The sequence below is a fragment of the Colias philodice genome, chromosome 26, assembly GCF_061535455.1.
Source record: "Colias philodice isolate Cphi_HAF_F1 chromosome 26, ilColPhil1 Martin Lab GWU primary, whole genome shotgun sequence".
Taxonomy (NCBI): domain Eukaryota; kingdom Metazoa; phylum Arthropoda; class Insecta; order Lepidoptera; family Pieridae; genus Colias; species Colias philodice.
This window is the reverse complement of record NC_143111.1, coordinates 5,768,822-5,787,857: the sequence shown is the minus strand read 5'-3', so window position 1 is coordinate 5,787,857 and position 19,036 is coordinate 5,768,822. Positions and strand designations below refer to the sequence as shown.

The window sequence follows — 19,036 nt, the reverse complement described above, 5'->3', positions numbered from 1 at the left end:
TTATACTTGATTTAATTATATGTAAATCTTTAACGTATAGACTGAGACAGATTTCTTGATATTAGACATTTTTAATTGTTCAAAACAGTAATATGACTTCTACCTATATTATACCTACTTTATTATTCCTATTGTAATACTTTTAACATAATAATATTATATTTTAATTCTGATTCCAATTGCTATGTCTACAAAATGTTTATGATAAGAACCTCATTCATTCATATTTCTAAGTAATAAATATTAGTGTTTATTTTTATACGAACATAAAAATAAATAAGTCAATCAGCATTAAATCTTGACCTTTTCATAGACTAGATTTTGACAAGTTATTTTGAATAGTTCTCACGGCTTTAGTCTAATAAAAAATACTTATTTTATATAGGTATCTAAATTGTTTTCTTGAATTGAAATTAAAAAATAAATGCATATCGTATATATGTTATTTTTTATTTTAATCTATTAACATTTTCTCTCCTAATCCTTTGAATTCAAAATATTTATCAAGCAAACTAGTAACAAAGTAGGTATGCTAAATAATATCGTAGCTACATCATTTTTTTATCTTTTCGACGAATCTAAAGCTCCTATTAAATTGAAAAAGACTCTACCAATTGCGAATATAGTTTTTGATATAATCGCGTTAAAATCTAAAATTTATACATTTGTATTGGAAACTAGCGGTCCGCCCCGGCTTCGCCCGTGGTACATAATATTTACGTTTTCTCTACATTAGAACCATCCTCGTACTTCAAGGAATATAATAAAAAAAGAATTATCGAAATCGGTTCAGCCGTTCTCGAGTTATGCGCTTACCAACACATTTTGCGATTCATTTTTATATATAAGAAGATATACAATTAGTACAAGACTGAAAATAATTATACAATTAGAATACCGAAATCAAAATTCAGTAAATACCTCGATGTTCGGAAAGGTGCGTCCATTAGCGAAACACAGGATTAGCACACCGGTGTTACATTTGGTCCAATATGGACGCCATTTTGATTGCCATTAAGATAAACTGGTTAATTACGATTTTCCTTACACTATCTATGTAATATAGTGTATGAATTTAGGAGTTTTGTTTCGTTATCTACTTTTTTACAGAGATATTTTTTCGATTTATTCGATTCTGTTAGATATAATGCGTTTAAATTTCGAATTGTTTTCAGTTTTAAATCGAATGTTATTCGTATAAAACGATATAAAAGTTACATCCAAACATTTATTCTATTTAGTACCCTTAGTACCTAAAGTGTTGGTATTATCTTATAATAAACTTATCCTTTTATTTTATTCAAAATACTACTTCAGTCTAAGAGCTTCTTATTCCTTTCATGTTACACAGTTTCGCAATAAATCCTATTTTACCAAACCTTTCTTTTTATACGGAAAAATATCCCACCATTGCCAATAGCAACGGAAAAACATAGATATTATCATCCAGGGACGCCCCGCGGTGTCTATACGTACATAGTTCTCTATAATATATAGACCATAGATTATAAATAACTAGAAGCCGCAAGGATTCGTGCCTTATTAGTATTTATTTTTAAAGGAAGTACGAAGCAATGAACTCTACATTATTCCTTCTTATCTCATCCTTTTAGCGATTTCAGTACAATTAACAGTTTTTAATATCTATTCTAGATATGATAATTAATAAAAAAAGGCTAATTGAAATATTGCGGCTGAAAACTTGTTTTGATAAAACATCCGAAAAGTTTTTAGTTTAATAAATTATAGATTAAACTTTTGTCTCTACGGTGATAAAGCTTAATAATATGCATTTGAGTTCTTTTTGCAAGCCGCGATTTTTGTGCGTTTATTTCTTCCCTTGTTAATATGATTTGATATTTACGTTGTAAATATGAGAACGTTTGTTTTATATAAATAAATTAAACCCTATCTAGTACTCTATATCTCTACTATATACATAGGTTACATTCGTGACTCAGGTTTTTACGCATGCGTGCTTTTTCGCCGAAAGTAGATGGATATTGGGGTTTTTAGGCCCTGAAGGGGTGCGGGGTGAGGGAGGGATGCCCTAATCTGTGTCCCTTTGAGCCTCCCGATTGGAATTTAGTAATCATATTAAATTTTAAATTACACGTACAAGTTAGGGTGGATAGCAATTTGTTTCCTATTAATAGTTGTTTACTGGTTTCTAATAGATGCAAGTGGGGAGCTTTTGTCTTTACAACATGTATATTGTATATTATGTGTAACGATCAATAGATAGTGTAAACAAAATGTTAACTAGATATGTACATTGTACATACTAAAATTAATTCGTTTGCCATTATCAAATAAAACAACCAATATTCATATTATCTTAAAGTTTATTTACTTCTCTAATCTATAGGTACTACATGGTACAAACTGTTGCATACTACATTACGCTGACTAAATATCGATATAATAAAAACATCATAGCTATAAGACTTACACCAAATCGACTAATAATATTACACATTGGCATCGCCGGTTATGTACAGTAAACTTCCATTAATTGCTTCTTCACCAAAACTAAACAACTACATACTGTCTTTAGGTATCATCAATAAACCGCGTGCTCCGAAACCTCGCGTCCCAGAAAGAGCAGGCAGCATCAGCGCAAAACGACAGCGTGTATGAGAAGCTAAGGATGTTCAACGGCCAGGCGGCCACGGGCTGGTGGTACCCCGGACTGCCGACCGCTCCTGCAGCGCCTGCGATACCAGCCCCACTGCCACCACAGCTGAACCGACCCACTGAAGAACATAAGCGAGGTATGTGCTGTGAAATGGTAATAACTTTCTGCAGCAAAAGCGATTAAATATTGGAACAATTTGGCAGTGTCACTTTTTACAAAAAATAAATACTGTTATCCCAGTATGGAATTGATAAAAACATTAATACAATTGCTTTTCCTTATTTCCGTATCAAAATATCTATTGTGTATATAAAGGCATACAAAGCACTAAGATATAAAGCACTATCGCAGTGAAAATAATATCTTTTTGTTCACGAAAAATTTATAGTAATACTAGCGGTCCGCCCCGGCTTCGCCCGTGGTACATATGAAAAATAGATGTTGGCCGATTCTCAGACTTACCCGATATGCACAGAAAATTTCATGAGAATCGGTCCACCCGTTTCGGAGGAGTATGCAGACTAACATTGTGTCACGAGAATTTTATATATAAGATTTTAAAAGTGTGATTTAAAAACTATAACACTATCTATATATTCACAAACAGTTAGATACTCTCGCAAAAGACGTGTTATTTGGAACTATTCACACATTCAAGTATATTATGTAAGGTGCTGGGGTCGACAGTTGGCGCTACCTTTTTCCATTTCACTTTGACGTGAGGCGCGAACCTTGTCTTTGCTTGCCTTAAATTGTCGACTAGGGTTGAAAATGTTATTATGATACTTATATTAGCTAAACTGAGATATAGACAGTTATATTAAATTATATAAACTGGATACGTAATTATAATTACTTCTTTTATACATATAAAAACAGTGGTCAGTTATAGTAAAACTAATGTTTATCGATACTAAAAAAAATACCTATATACCTATCAAATAACGCTCTGAAATATCTAATTTCTATGTATTTTCCAAATGCTGTGTATACTGTATTCTATATTTATAGGCATAAAATACTAAGGGTAGCCCTAAGAGCCATTCCTTGAATGATATTGGCGTGGGGTGTGGAAAGGCGGGGGTCTTGCTTGTGGCGTGCCAGATAACTTCTTTTTGTGCATTCTCCCCTGGTACTTTTGTTTTACATTTGCTAAAAGATCCAGGTTTTGTATATAAATCATATCTATTTATTACTAAATAAATAAGAATAAAACGTTTTGATTATAAACTAGTATTTTATATTAAATATGGGCATTATGAATTATCAAAACGTCCTATAGTTGCCAAAGAAGTGCTTGCATCTCTAAAAAGATTTTTTCAAAGAACTACCAGCAACAACAATTCTTTTAAAATGTTACCTTATAAATCTATCGTTTACTATAATATCTCAATATCAGATCATTCTAAAAGATATAAAAAAAATCCTGCTCTTTCAAATTGCCAATCAAATTATATTCACACATATCACTTATAACTTCATAATTGGTGAAAATATCGTAATATACAAAGGTTAGAGAAATGTTCTCAGAACGATTTCTTCGTTTCCGCTTATCAATTACTGGGATCTGAGGTAATTTCTCGTGAACCCACCACCTGGGCATTGTAAATTTAGCCTCCTTAGTTCCTCCGGTTGTGGGAACGAAAATATTAGTGCCGAATCATTATGCTTTAGTTATAGTAGCGTTATGTATGATTTGAATATTGTGTGTTAAATATCAATGCTGGTTTCTAATGGGTACAAAAATCTATGTATTCACTGGCAAACAAAATAAGACACGGAATGTTTTGAAAATATATGTACAAGTTTCAGGATAGGTATTACTTAGGTACGTCTTATTTTATTTCGTTTTAGCTTTTACCGTGTACAAATCTAATATTTTCGGGTTCTTGGCAATAGCAGGCTTAAGTTAAATTTACAACTAGTGTACAAAATTAAAGAGAAAAGTCATGTTGGAAGTTATAAAGTTTCCGCTTTTGCTGATTAACACCTCGTGTGATGCGATCGCGATCGTGACGGGAAACCTTATCACACTGCGCCAAAATGCTTTTATATGCTTTTAGATGCAATTCATTTTTTATCTTATTACGAAATGTATACGACTTCAATTTGTACAGCTTTGAAGCCTTTGCATTGGTTGGTGTTGTAGTTTCAAGTTCATCGAATTTTATTTATAGGTACTTAACCCAATATTTTAAGGAAACAGTTATAGGTATACACAATATTATCCGTCTGTTTTAAAATATTTTATCTAATGTATAGTTTTTCATATCTGGATATTTTTTTTCCACGAAAACGTATTTTTACATTCCTCTAATCAATCACTAATAATTTTTAATTTACCTGTCCTAAAACCGCCACCAAATGAAATCGCGACAACCATAAAATAGAGATAACATTACGCTGTGTTTACAGGTTGGTTACACAAATAATTGCACAAATTGCTTGCGCAAACCGGCTTAGAACATAAACACAATAGTGTGTAGCGCGGTTTGCAGCGCCGATAGCGGTCAATCGATGATAGCAACCATTTGATAACAATGCTTTTTATGAAAACTTGCTTTTTGCAATTTTGCTCGCGTTTCTTAATATCACCGGTTAATATGAACTAAACAGAATTGCTAGGTATAATAATTAAATTTAAATATTATGCAGGGATAAACACTAAAAATCAGTTCAAATTAGGAAGGTACAAGAAAATAACGTTTCATATATTTAGTTTATATAATCTACCTGCGAGTGTATTATGTGTACCTACCTACTTATCTAAAGATTTTATACAACCGAATTACAAATGAAAGATAGGTAGTCGTAACTTTTGTAATTTTTACATAAAAATGATTTTCATGAAACTTATGCTTATGCATGAGTAATCAAGTTCATTTACATGTTGTGAAGTGGACGCGTCATTTCGTAAAAATATAGATTTTTGTATATTTAGAGGAACCATTTTCTTGTAATGCCATTAAATTAAGGAAGCTTCTTACTCGTTAAGGTTTAAGATATGGAATAAATAAGACTACCCCATAAGTTTTACCCGCTTAATTACTCGTTCAGGTTTAAGATATTGAAGAAACCTACCCCTGAATGAAGTTTTCCATTCAAGCAAACTTTTTAATGATTCCAACAAAAAACACAACAAATGAAATCGTGTAAATTACCACAGCGATAGAGCCTTTATTGCTATAAGCCACTCAGTTACAAAACTCGGCAAACCGTTTCTATTCCACTCGAACATTAAACGCTGAATTATGCCACTATCGACACAATCGTTATGAATGAAACAATAGCATTTTAATTGAACTCGTCGAGTGCTACAGTGCAATTGACTTTAAAATCGAAAGTGTACTCGACGGAGTAACACGTGTTGAAAAGTTAATAGCTGCGTTCCGCCTCGCTGGTTGCAATGTTTGATTTGAAATCGATATCTTTTATTCGATTCGCGATTTGCAAGTACTCCCCCTTAAATTGAAACGTCAATTGGTGCAATTTAAGGAGCAGTTGCTGTTTTGGAACGCTCCATAGATTAAAAATACTGTCGTGTTCTTTTTAGAATTGGAATATCTTTAAATAAATATGTCGGTTTAAAAATGTATATTCTGACCCACTCTGACCTGACCTATATACAAATATGTTATCAAAATTTTTGTTTTTTCAATAGAAATAGATCCACTATTGTAGAGCTACGGTTGCCTTGAACGGTCTCTCTAATTACATGCTCTAAAACTTATTTAGAGCCTAACGACAATCGAAAACAAAGCGAACAAAGTAATTATCGAAAAATATATTTTTCGACTTTTTCTTCTAGCTCCGAATTACTGTATAAATTAGAAACATTTCATTAACAACAGTTCGCAAACGGCAATTGTCTCTCCAATAAAAACTAAACATTATCTACCCTACTAAGTAATTTAGAGGACCCCAAATAAAGCGAATGCTTGATTACAAGTGACCAACCGGCGTGACCCATGTTCTCCCTCGACGGTCGTAAAGTGTACAGAATTAGTCGTACAGTTTCGCTCACGAGGGATCTTGCCGAGTGGTTGATCTTTGATTATAAATAAGGGCACAGGGCGGCAATGACATGTCATTAAATTGTAATAAATAAAGCTCTTAGTAGCTATTTGATACACAATATTGGGAGAGGAGCTTGTCGGCGCGGGGACCCCATGTGAATTGCTTCTTTTCAATTTGTTCTGTAGAGACGTGAAGTACGATCTTTCATCATTTTGTTTGGTAAATTTTGCTGGGACATATTTTTTTTCTTTTAGATGTTGGACTTTCTGTCACTTTAAAGTTTTATATTAATTATGTCTAAGAGTTTTAGCATGATTATTGGTGTTGCATTACTTTTAAAATGTAATGTACTGTGTACATATGTATGGTATATAAAAGCTTACACATTCATTGTTATTGGTCAATCTGTATTGATGCAATCTAAAGCACTGTAATAATGAAATTACGTTTGTAATGAGATATTTTATGTCGCAATTAACATTTAGCCCCAAACTTGATTTACGGGAACGCGTCGAATTAGGCGAAATGCGTCTTGTCCGACCGGAGGAGGTCGCGGGTTCTGTTCCGTTCAAGTTAAAGAAGGTAGCGATTTTTATTAAGAAATATATTATGTATTATGGACGTAATAAATACTCGATAAAAATAGATTAAATGTAAGATAATACCACTGGAGAGTAAGTAAAGAAACACTTTTGAAGTCTTCCTGATCTTTTAAGGAAAAATGTTTCAAATTGAATAAAATATCACAATCCAAACAAATCCAAAAAGAAGAACTTTTTGTTTCTCTCTAATTGCCTGTTTAAGTTATCATCTTCTTATCTTTAAAGATATAAGTAGTAGAAATGGTTCAAAAGTTTATAAAAAATCTCACAACTATCACAGATAATTAAAGCTTGCACCTCCCGTCGCTTGTCCCTCAGCTTGAGTGACAGTATCGATCTAAGATAATCGCCGAATCGTCCCACCTACGTATAGCCTCGCTTCGCTAGCTCCACTCTCCTTATTTCCACCAGTTTTTTCCCCTTTTCCCACTATTATTCCCCGTTTCATGTTTCTCTCTTGTCCGCTATATTGGAAAGTTTTTCTTCAATCATTTGTGCGGTTTTGTAGGTCGTTATTTCGAATTGTGTTGAGGAGCGGTGGATTTTTTAAATGAATTCTTTTATGTTTCCACGGTAGATGTCTGGATTGAAAATATCAATCTTTGTTCCCTTTTCGGTTTAAGATGTAAAAGAGAATTGAAGCTTTTCATTTTTATGCCTTCTATTTGTGGTTATAATATGTATACATATAAGTGGTTTCTGGTCGAATTGATGTAATAATTGATTGGTTTTGGGAGAGAATCTTCCATTTATTTATATATAAAAATATATTAAGGCTACTATTAAATACTAGGTATACTAGGAACACAATTATCTAAATCTGTTGAAATAGCAAAGCCACTACACACTACAGTATTGAAACGCTACCACAAGACTGAACTTTGCCTTCTATCAAAAACATTTTAAGAAATACGTATCGAAACCCCTTGCTCATTTGTGCAGAGGGTACAATCAATCAATCATAATTGTCAACCGATTGGAGACATCCATCATGGCTCGAGTGTCGTGGAATCGGCACAGTTTAACTGGAACACGGCTGTTGAATTAAACTCGTTGTTGGAATATTTTTGGAACATAATATGTATGATGTTTGTGATGGGCGATGTGAATGTAGAGATGAAAATAATAGTGTTGGTATATTTCATATACATATTATGCTTTTTTGAATTTAAGTTAATTAATAACATTACTGAGTCCAAATATATAGATGCCTTGCTTATATTAGCTGGAATGAAACTCGGCCGTTATAGCGTAACAACTAACAAATCATCCACATTAAAGGTTTAAATATATATTTTTAACGTTAAATTTATTCTTTCGATGTGAATGCTGGCTATAAATTATGTGGAATTATCCATATTAAATTAAAATATTAGAACCTATACGTAAAAATATGTTTTACCACACGTCATGATCCTTTGAGCACATAATCCTTAATTGAAGCTATTAATAAAATTATCAATTACAAGCGTAAAAATAAAATTGTTTACCGAATACAATACATCCAGCCTCCAACAGAAAAAGTGACAGATTGCATAACTAGCCCACTATTCACTGTATCCAGCGGCCCATACAACCATTACCCGGGAATCGAACTTGAGTACTCACCATAAAGCAAATTAATCAATTAGCCAAGGGCATGTCGACATTAGGAGCAAACGTTTAATTTTGTGTATCACCCTTGTAAATGCCCAACTAGTATAACTTGAGCCGTGTGTACGTACGTACGTTCAAAGAAGCAGGGGTCATGATGACTGGTCGTAGTTTTTCTTTGGGGGTTGCGTATCGCTGACGCATTTGTTGATGGTAATACAGGGTATGTTGATAGTTCATGATGGAGTACTCTTTACATTTGTTAGTATGAACGTTTTGGACTGTCATGATAAGGGTTCAATTTTGCAATCTATCTTGAGTCTGTATCTCTCCCTTTCATCAATCTAACTATTATGGAAATAAACAACTAAATGGTTAATCTATTTAGAATTACCACATGTTGTTTGAAGAAGCAAAATGATTTTCCTATAAGATTTTTTATGAAATATAGCAATTGTTTAATTCTTATAAGAATTGTTAATTCTTATAGTGTGTCCAATAAGCCCGTCTTATCTTACAAAACTTATAAGCATAGGTAATCATCGTATGAGTCCGTCAAAAACTAAACCATGTTTCCATATTTTGTTGTGCTTAACGAACTGACATTAATCTAAACTATATTTCCTGATAACAAGGAACACCATAAAATTAACGTCTTTCTGTCAGTATCCAAACTTCACAGAAAGTCTCTATTCACAATAAATACATAAATAAAAACTATTTCATTATAAATAATTATATCCTATTATTTTACTTACACATGTAAACAAAAAGCCCGCCATTAACCACAATATATTTTAGCAGATGCCCTCCAATCTGAAGCTGGTTCCGACGGGAACAGCGAGCACGCATCATCAGGGGACGAGGACTCCCAAATGCGGCTCCGGCTGAAGAGGAAGCTGCAGCGGAACCGCACCTCCTTCACCAACGACCAGATAGATAGCCTTGAAAAAGGTACAGGTATATTCATTGTAGTGGTTAGTGTGTAGACAGTTTTCTAGGGGCGTAGAAGGGAGTTAGGGATTCATTTCTGTTTATTATTAATTATTTATTTATTATTATAAATGAATCTTTCTTTCTTTCTTCTTCTATTTAGATTGTTACTAAAATATGTAATAGAATAATATACACCGGTTTGAATGACTCTATGATAAAGAGTATGGGGGTTGCTTCGAATAATACACACAATTTTTTTTATCCAAATAGTTTAATGATAATAAGCAATAAACATTAACTTACTGGACATGACAATCTATAAATAAAACATTACAATAACATATGACAAAAACTAGATTATGATTTATGCAAGTGATCCGGCAACACCCCACAAAACTAATAATTACCACTTGTAAAACCCAGTTAAGGACATCAAACACTCAAGACACCCCAGAGACCTCATAAACCTATTTGGGAATGTCCCTCTATTTATTATTTGCAATAACTGTTATTAGCAAATAAATATTTTTTTCCCGTTGTTTGCTTTGCTCTCGGCCCGTGGCATTCTGCCCAATTATCGGCTCGCGATAATACTGGCTTCTGTTTGTCTCTCATACTATTATTGCTTTTCTTATTTCTTTTATGACAATCTGTATTGATGAGTTTTGTTAATGTTTACGATGTTAGGTAGACTAATTTTACGTTATCCCATTACGTATACTTATTAGACTTATCCATACTAATATTATAAATGCGAAAGTAACTCTGTCTGTCTGTCTGTTACTCAATCACGCCTTAACTACTGAACCAATTTGCATGAAATTTGGACATAGGCTACTTTTTATCCCGAGACATAGATAGGTTTTATCCCAGAAATCCCACGGGAACGGGAACTATGCGGGTTTTTCTTTGACTGCGCGGGCGAAGCCGCGGGCGGAAAGCTAGTAAATAATAAATTATTAATACTTAATGTTCTTACTAGTTTGTATTCCAAATTGACTAACAATTTTAATTCCAACTAGAATGTAAAAGACCATAGATACAATTGGAATGCAAACGAACGTATTCAAAATGTGTTCGATTCGAAATTAAATTTTGGCGCGTTCCACAGAGTTCGAGCGCACGCACTACCCGGACGTGTTCGCGCGGGAACGACTGGCCGAAAAGATTGGATTGCCTGAGGCACGTATCCAGGTAAAATAAACTCCAGTTTACGCCGCGGTAAGGTGGCTCTATGTTGTCTATGCCTAACAAAAGGAGTCGAACGGCCGCGGCGAGCGGTCAGTGTGTACTAACTTTGGTTGCTAATTTTAATCATAATGCGTAGCTAATTGTTTTAAGGTTTTAATTAAGATCTAGTAGTTGTTATTAGAAATTAACCACATTAGCGTTTATACGTTGAAATGCACAGTTATGTGCACGTGTGTCTACATTAATTAACATTGCATGTTCAAATTAACTGGTAACTTAAAAGAAAAATTTGATCAACTAACTTTCATGTAACATGTTCTTACATTTATAATAAATAAGTATGTTACATCTTTATCAAACATTAGAAGTGTGTGAGTAAACTCGAATTGTATTAATTACGGCGGGTCCAAATTTTGCATAAAAAATCAAAGCTCGTTAATTCACAGCTCGAATTAAATGTTTGGGGTGCTTTATTAAAAACGGACCATGGATGCGTTCATAAGGGCATGTTTACACTGCCTGTTTACATAGGCTCGGGCCGCATGTAGATGCGTCTTCAGCAAACAGACTAAAAAAACAAGGGCTATATTATAAGCTCGGCGTGGCGTGTAAATATATGTCGATATGTAATACATAGCTAAATCAAACAGTTGGCTATTGGGGGATATTGTAAACATGTTTTTATTGTTTGGAATTTTCATACCACGTGTTTATCCTGGGTTATTTACCCATCTTTGCGTATTTGATCACAGTTAATGTAATTAATACTATATTGTCGCGTGAAAATAATATTTAATATGTACAACAAAATATATTCAATGTGAAAACAAAACCAATTTGTACTCAGTTACACAATATAATGGCTTGGAAGTTGGTACATTAAATTCCTTCTCATTCCACGTGGAAACCGCGTACCTACTTACCTGTGTATCAAATATTACGAACTAAACAGAATTCGACTAGCATTAAAAATAGCTTACAAAACAAATTAGTTTTCAAAAGCGTCCTCTCATTTATTCATCCAGTTAAAACTGAAGTATTTTATAAATATAAAACGAATACTTAATTCAAAAAAGCATGAAATATCGTCACTAAAACGTACGAGCTTCATTCAAGCATGTAAAACACTCGTGTGCCATTTAGCCAACACCGCATTAGTGTTGCCAACAGTTTAAAAGATCGTTTATCACTGAACTTGCCAACTTTTAAAACGTTTTAATGCAATATTTGCTACAAGCTTTTAACGATTTTAGCGCTAACGTGCACGAAATTGAATTAGACCGCCATTTCAAAAGTATTGGTGACGTTTTTTCGTTCGTTCGTTCGTTCATTTATCTTCGTTGGATTTTGTCTATGCTCTCAGGGGTAATTGAAATTTTAAAATATACCAGTCATAACATGAACATTAAACTAGTATAAAATAGTAAGCGAATTATTATGTGACAGTTGAAAGCATTCATAATTTATAACATTAAAATATGTGATAATTCAAGCTTCTATAAGTAAGCATATCAAAGTACTTAAAAATACAAAAATGTAATATTTAAAACAGGTACCTACAATGGAATTTATAAATAAAATTAATTTCAAATCGTATTTATTTTCTAAATGTAATAATTTACTTTACGTAAAATGCAAGCTATAGAAATTATATTTGTTTCTTTTATACGCGTCGTGAATAAAAACGTCGGCATTGTCAACGTGCACTAAGCTCTTACATTAACCCCCGTCGTCACTTGCTATTTAACATTCGCAGTGCACGGTCACCGAATAAGCAGGGCTCCAGAAAAGACTTTACAAGTCTGCCTCTATTGCAATATTAACTGAACATTTCAGGCAATGTAGGTTAGTTCATGTTTACATGATTTTAAGGTTTAAATGTGGGTTAAGTTTTATGAGTACTATTGTCCTATTACCTGAAGCTTTTGAATTGACATAAAATGTTGTACTGAATGTAATATTGAGAATAATAAAATTACATAAATAGCGGACTTTAAATATACTAGCATTCATAACAGGCATAAAAGATTCTCAGTTTTATAACAGCTCCACGAGGATTCCGATATTCTTCATAATCGTTTTAGAAAATCGTTTAAAAAGCAGCCCTAAATGGAAATTGTTGGCCGGAGGTGTTTTGCATATTTCAAGCTAGATTAAACTTTAGCATTTAGATACAGAGTTCAATTTCCATAACAGTGAGGCTTGCAAGGAGCAGATCGTACCGTTTCGACAGCACGTGTCGGCGGGGTTCAAGGCTTTGTTGAAACGGTTCCGTAGGACAGCTTAATATAAAAGTTGGGAAAAATAAACGAACAAAGTAGGATGTCTGAAAGCATTAAAGCAGGGAAATTAAAATAAACACAATTTGTAACACGGTTTTTAAATAATTGCCTTTTATGCACTTATAATAATGTAGAGACTTAAAAGCGAAAATAGAAAATCATTCTAGCACCAAGTAGTCAAAGAATATAATGCATTGTGATATTAATTTCGTTTAGTGGAGAGTTACAAAAAGTATATTAAAAGGTCCGTTAAAAGTTTCTCTATTATTCTAAATCATCACAAAATGAGCCACAAATAATCCAGTCTACCTTCGTCTACAGCAATTCGATTATCCTCCATTCACTGTAAAATAGCAAATAGTCATCCCTCATGCCTCCGACATACCTACATCGATTATAAATTCAAATATTGTACGGAATGTTCAAAATAATATTCACCCTACGAGGGGTTGTATCGATCCTACAGCCTATAGGAAACGCGGGGTGGTAAGTTCCTGTAAAGAGGGGAGTGTTTTGAAAAATTGGCACCCACACAGCCTTTACTGAAAAATACAGAAAATACAACCTTATTCCTTTAGCATATGACTCTAAATTGAACTTTAGCTTAACAGGCTTGATAGATTTTTGCGTCTCTGTTCTGTATAGCGCTATAAATGGATTCTATATTGGATTGGCGATTCTGGTCATGTTATTTATCTACAATAGTATTTCTGTTTTAAAACATATTAAGTTGAATAGTAATAACGGCTAGTCATATAAAATTCCACATGTATTAATGGAAACAATAGATAACAAAGTAAAGTATGTTTATTAATCGTTCAGAAAATGACCAAAATATGTTTAATAAAGATGATTTCGAACGAAAGCCGCGTTCTAACACATTAATTCAGAACGAATCTATTAAAACGGTAACGTAATAAAATAACATCGTGGATTGTTGTGGCTTGCCGGGAATATAACAGAATTATGGCAAATTTCATTTAGCAAACCCAGCTAACATTATTTCGTCCCAACTATGAGGGTAACAATTTATAAAGGCCAACGAAATGACAGAGGCGGCAAACAAGCTGTCAACGCTGTCACGTAGTAATGTCTATGGATAGAAAAAACGAGAGATGTCATAATATTTCACCGTTTATAAGGGTAGTGCACAATATACGACGTGATGTAATTTCGTTGCTGATTCTAATTTTCTTAAAAGGAAATTGACATAATGTTGTTATGTCTGTGGTTGTTTATATTATTGTTTCCTACGATTGGAAAGTTATTTGAATCATACGATTCATACGGCAGTAGGTATAGATTGGTACCTATACGTTATAATTGTCTAAAAATACATCTTTAATAATACGATATATTATTAGTTTTCGAATTTAGTACAATAAATATTGCTTTTAGACAATTTTAGCTCTACCCCACTCCAAGTTTCCACTTTCCAAGAAGTACAAACAAAAACATATTAGCACGTATAATTCTTATGGTTATAATTCTAAATTAAAAAGAGTACAACGTAATAAACATATAGATGGATCAAATAAGTATATAATGTTTTATATTAAATATAACAAAAATATCCACGATAAAGCAATATCTCCCGCAATAATAAAAAACTAAATGTGAGTGCCCGCCCTTTCCCGTTCTGGTTAAAAGACCCTTCTTTTGCGAAACTTTTCCGAGGGACGAAATAAAATATTGTCGGCTACTCGCGATTTCGTCGAAGGCTCTGGCAATAATATTATGACATATTACCTCCTGGCCCCTCCGACCTCTTTGTACGTAAGCTTTTGCGTATAAATTTTCCTTTTTCTTTTACCAATGGAAATAAACGCAAAGGATACGGGGTAGTATATCGGTCGTAAAGTTCTATTCGTTATTATGTAACAAGCATTAGTTTTATATTTATATTCTTAGTAGGTATCTTCTTTTTAATATATTAGCCATTTTATCAAACATCATAATATAACAATATAATCATATTTCTTCAAGTTCATTAGTAAATTCTAATTACATCGTTCGTAGTCAAATTCATAATTCGACAGCAAGATATTACAATGTAACAGATAAAGTTGTAAGCTCACAGTTGGCATCCCAACAGTGACAAAGCGCGGGAGCTTGGGCGCCATATTGCTACGCCATGACTGTCGGAAGTACAGCGCACGTGAGCACTGCTTCCGGAGGCGCGTTCCGTTTCACGCAGTTTATATCATAATATTGTGGCAACGAAACTTAATATTTCATTTGAGATAATGTAATTTATTTAGGACTTTTGGAAACAAGTTACATTATTGATAGGTACCTATGTCTTGATAAAACATAGTTACAAAACTTTGTGACGGAGGTTCTATGTATGCGTAAACATCGTAGACAAAGACTATGGCTTTATTAGAGAACTATTAACGTATTTTATTAACATTCTATTAAAATGATTATATTCACACAATTTTTTTATAAAAACATCTATCAAATGTCTCAACATCCGAATACTCAAGTTTCTGACAAAAGAGATACTCCTGTCGCTTCATTAAAACCACAGACTAATAATAATATCTAAAACCTGTAGCTGTTATAAGGCGGTTCCACACAAAGCGGGCTGCCTCGCGAAGCATTTTCCGGTGAAGTTACTCCGTCTATGTGGCTATTGACTAATCGGTTGTTGGATTCATAGTCTATTTGACGTTATATAAAAGAGATTTACATAGCGGTACAGTACATTTGACCAAGAACCATACACTAACATATAGTGTGTATAAGAACCATAGACTAACGTAATTCTCTACAGGTATGGTTCTCAAACCGTCGCGCGAAGTGGCGACGCGAAGAGAAGCTGCGCAGCCAGCGGCGGGACGCGCCCGCGTCACCGCCCGCGCCGCCCGCGCGGCTGCCGCTCAACGGTGGCTTCAACTCCATGTACAGTCCGATACCGCAGCCCATTGCTACCATGAGCGATACGTATAGGTGAGTGACGATGATGGTGATGATTGGAGGTTGGTAGTGTTAATATGTGTTGTATTGCCTGATGAAATTAGATATCTACTTACGTCTTATAAGTTAGGCGTAGAGATGCTACGTGTGATGAAAAAGGTATCTATGGTTTTAAACGTAGGTATATAGTTATATAGTCTTAAAAGTATACGTCAACAGTAAATAAAATTGTATGTTTTTGCACTTGTATTCTGTTGTATCTAATAAGCAATAGTAATTTATTAGATGAATACATCAGCAGTGCTATAAAACAAATAAAAATATTAAAACTGGTACAGAGGCTCTACCTCCATTGAATGATAACAAATTGTGAAATACATATTATTACCTATACAAGAATCGTTGAAAGGGAAAATAAAAACACATATTATAAAACAGAAAGATATTTTATAATTCGATAAACAACGAATACACGCAATGTTCATCCTGAAAGAAGTAGAACGCACGAGCTCGCGCCATCTCTTACCGAATGGCGGAACTAATGTGATAGCGCGAGCAATCGGGCGGCAAAGGTCGCAACTCCTTGCTTTTCCCGCCACTGCACCGAGACGTTCCGATTGCGAAGTTCAGCGCCGAAGGTCGCCCGAGTTTCCACTTGAATTGATTTTTAATAGTGAACCTACGGGTTTTAGCGTTTGTCGGAGCAAATTAACTTAGTGAGACGAGAAGTTCCCACTTTAGCTCAGTCTACGGAATAAATTGATTACCTATGCTCTTTTTTGTGAAGCGACTTTCTTGGAGTTTTCTTATTTTCATTATTGCTTTTTGGGGTAGGCCTATACTTATACATACTTGTAGAGTCATCCACAAAAAATAATTAAATTATAAGCGATGAGTTAATTATAAATAAAAGACGCCACCTATTATGCTTCAAAAGGAAGCAGTAGGAATTTAGATGTTTCTCTTCTATACTTGTAATACTGATTTTAAATAAAAGACAGACGCAAAAGAACACTGTTTAGTATTTACATGTTTACTATAGTGTTACAGTGGGAATTTAATCGTTATCACTCATATTATTTTTGAACTTTCGTTCTAAATGTTTCAATTACATTTATCCTCTTAGGTACAATCCGTTGATCTTAACACACCAATTCATCGCTACATTTAAATCCTTCATTCATCAACATATTATCCGTTCATCTTTACCATACCTAATCATAATATTCCATAATCATAATCGTTCACCATTCACCATTCTCTAACATCCCGCGACACGGTATTGACAGTGCGCTTTCCGACAGTTCGATGTCGGGCGGTCTGTCGTCGTCGTGCCTGCAGCAGCGGGACGGAGGGTACCCCTACATGTTCGGGGACGTGCTGGGCGGCGGCGGGTACTCGCGGGCCCCGGCGGCGCACCAGCAGCACGCGGCGTACTCGCAGCCACAGGCCGCGGCTAGTACGGGTGAGTTGGTGATTTTGTTATTTATTTATTTCAAGCATCTTATGTACTTTTTATATATTTTTTATATATAATACGATACAGTAATACATTAAGATACAGACGTTATTTTTATGCTTGTGTATATAGCCTATAGGTTTTATATAATAGAACTATTTGGCGAAAATATTCATACCATTATCATTTTAACGAACAGATTAGCTAAGTGGGAAGCTGTTAAACCAGCTCTTATTCGCTGCGGTATCAGTAGGTACTGCGACGATGAGTAGGTACTGAAAATGTATTAATTTCGGTTTTCTGTGTTAGCAAACCAGTGTTATTTATTCAAATAGGTTGCGTGATTTAATGTATGCTGAAAACACTTAGCTAATGAGCTTTTTTCCGTATTGATATACCTACTATAGGTTAGAATAAGACGTATAATTTTTATATGTAACTTTTATAAATTATTGCAGAATTAGGATATTTCTGATCACAAATTATACGAGCCACGTATTATAAGAAAGGTGGAAGTAAGTTGTTTGTTGCGAAGAGATTAGGTATTGAAAATATTAATCGAAATTGACGATATCCAAATACCTATGAAATGATTACGAATTGCACGGTCTTATTTGAAATAGGTTTGAAACGAATTTGAAATGTAAAAATAATTAACACGTATCTCATCATACGTACCTAAAGTAGTACTTGTTCTTTGTATTTGTGTATGCTTTCTTAAAATTTCCAATAATAGGAAATGTTCAATCATGAAATTTTCACGTCTGTTACAAAATCGGCGAAATCAGGCCCTGAAAAATATTTACCAACTACGTAATAAAATGTAAAAAACGCTGAGTCAAGAGCTGGGGGCGTCTGGCTCACAAGACCGCGACATGACGGGGAAACAAAAAATAAAAGGGAAAAAGAGAAAAAAATGGAAGTTCGAGCCCCAATTGGATTTGCCGTTGTCTGTTCCTTACAAATGGCTTTTAAATTGATTTTGAATATTGAACGCTTTTGTTAAAAAACTGTATGAATGAACTGGATTGTAACGTTTTCGCAAGAAAATGGAACGGTTTTAAGTGCCTTACAGTAGATATTATAGTATTCGATTATGGATCGAACTTTCATACGTGAATCTTACGTATCCATGTAATACGTATTCTTATAGAACGATATCAACGCAAATTTATATTAAAATAATCAGAGCGACATATAATTTAGAAAATTATGTTCAACAAAAAGCAATTCCAACGTAACATAAATGTAACAGATTTCGTAATAACGAGCGCGGACCTTTGCCATTGTTTTAAAAAGCCATAACTTTTCTATCCGATATTATATATCATGGAGCGGACATTTTTACCCGTAGGTGGCGGAAAACGCTATGAATTATTGTTGTTGGCGCGTTTCA

The 19,036-nt window shown here is 34.0% G+C and overlaps 1 protein-coding gene across 1 annotated transcript in view; it reads left to right on the top strand.

The window, feature by feature from the left end:
• Window positions 1-19,036, top strand: part of toy (paired box 6 protein twin of eyeless) — a 34,128-nt gene that overhangs the window by 12,287 nt on the left and 2,805 nt on the right. Inside the window, exons 3-7 of the mRNA XM_089711528.1 lie at window positions 2,558-2,774; window positions 9,652-9,804; window positions 10,898-10,968; window positions 16,039-16,214; window positions 17,486-17,646. Of these exons, the coding sequence (XP_089567654.1) occupies window positions 2,558-2,774; window positions 9,652-9,804; window positions 10,898-10,968; window positions 16,039-16,214; window positions 17,486-17,646 (778 nt within the window). The remainder of the gene's footprint in view (window positions 1-2,557; window positions 2,775-9,651; window positions 9,805-10,897; window positions 10,969-16,038; window positions 16,215-17,485; window positions 17,647-19,036) is intronic.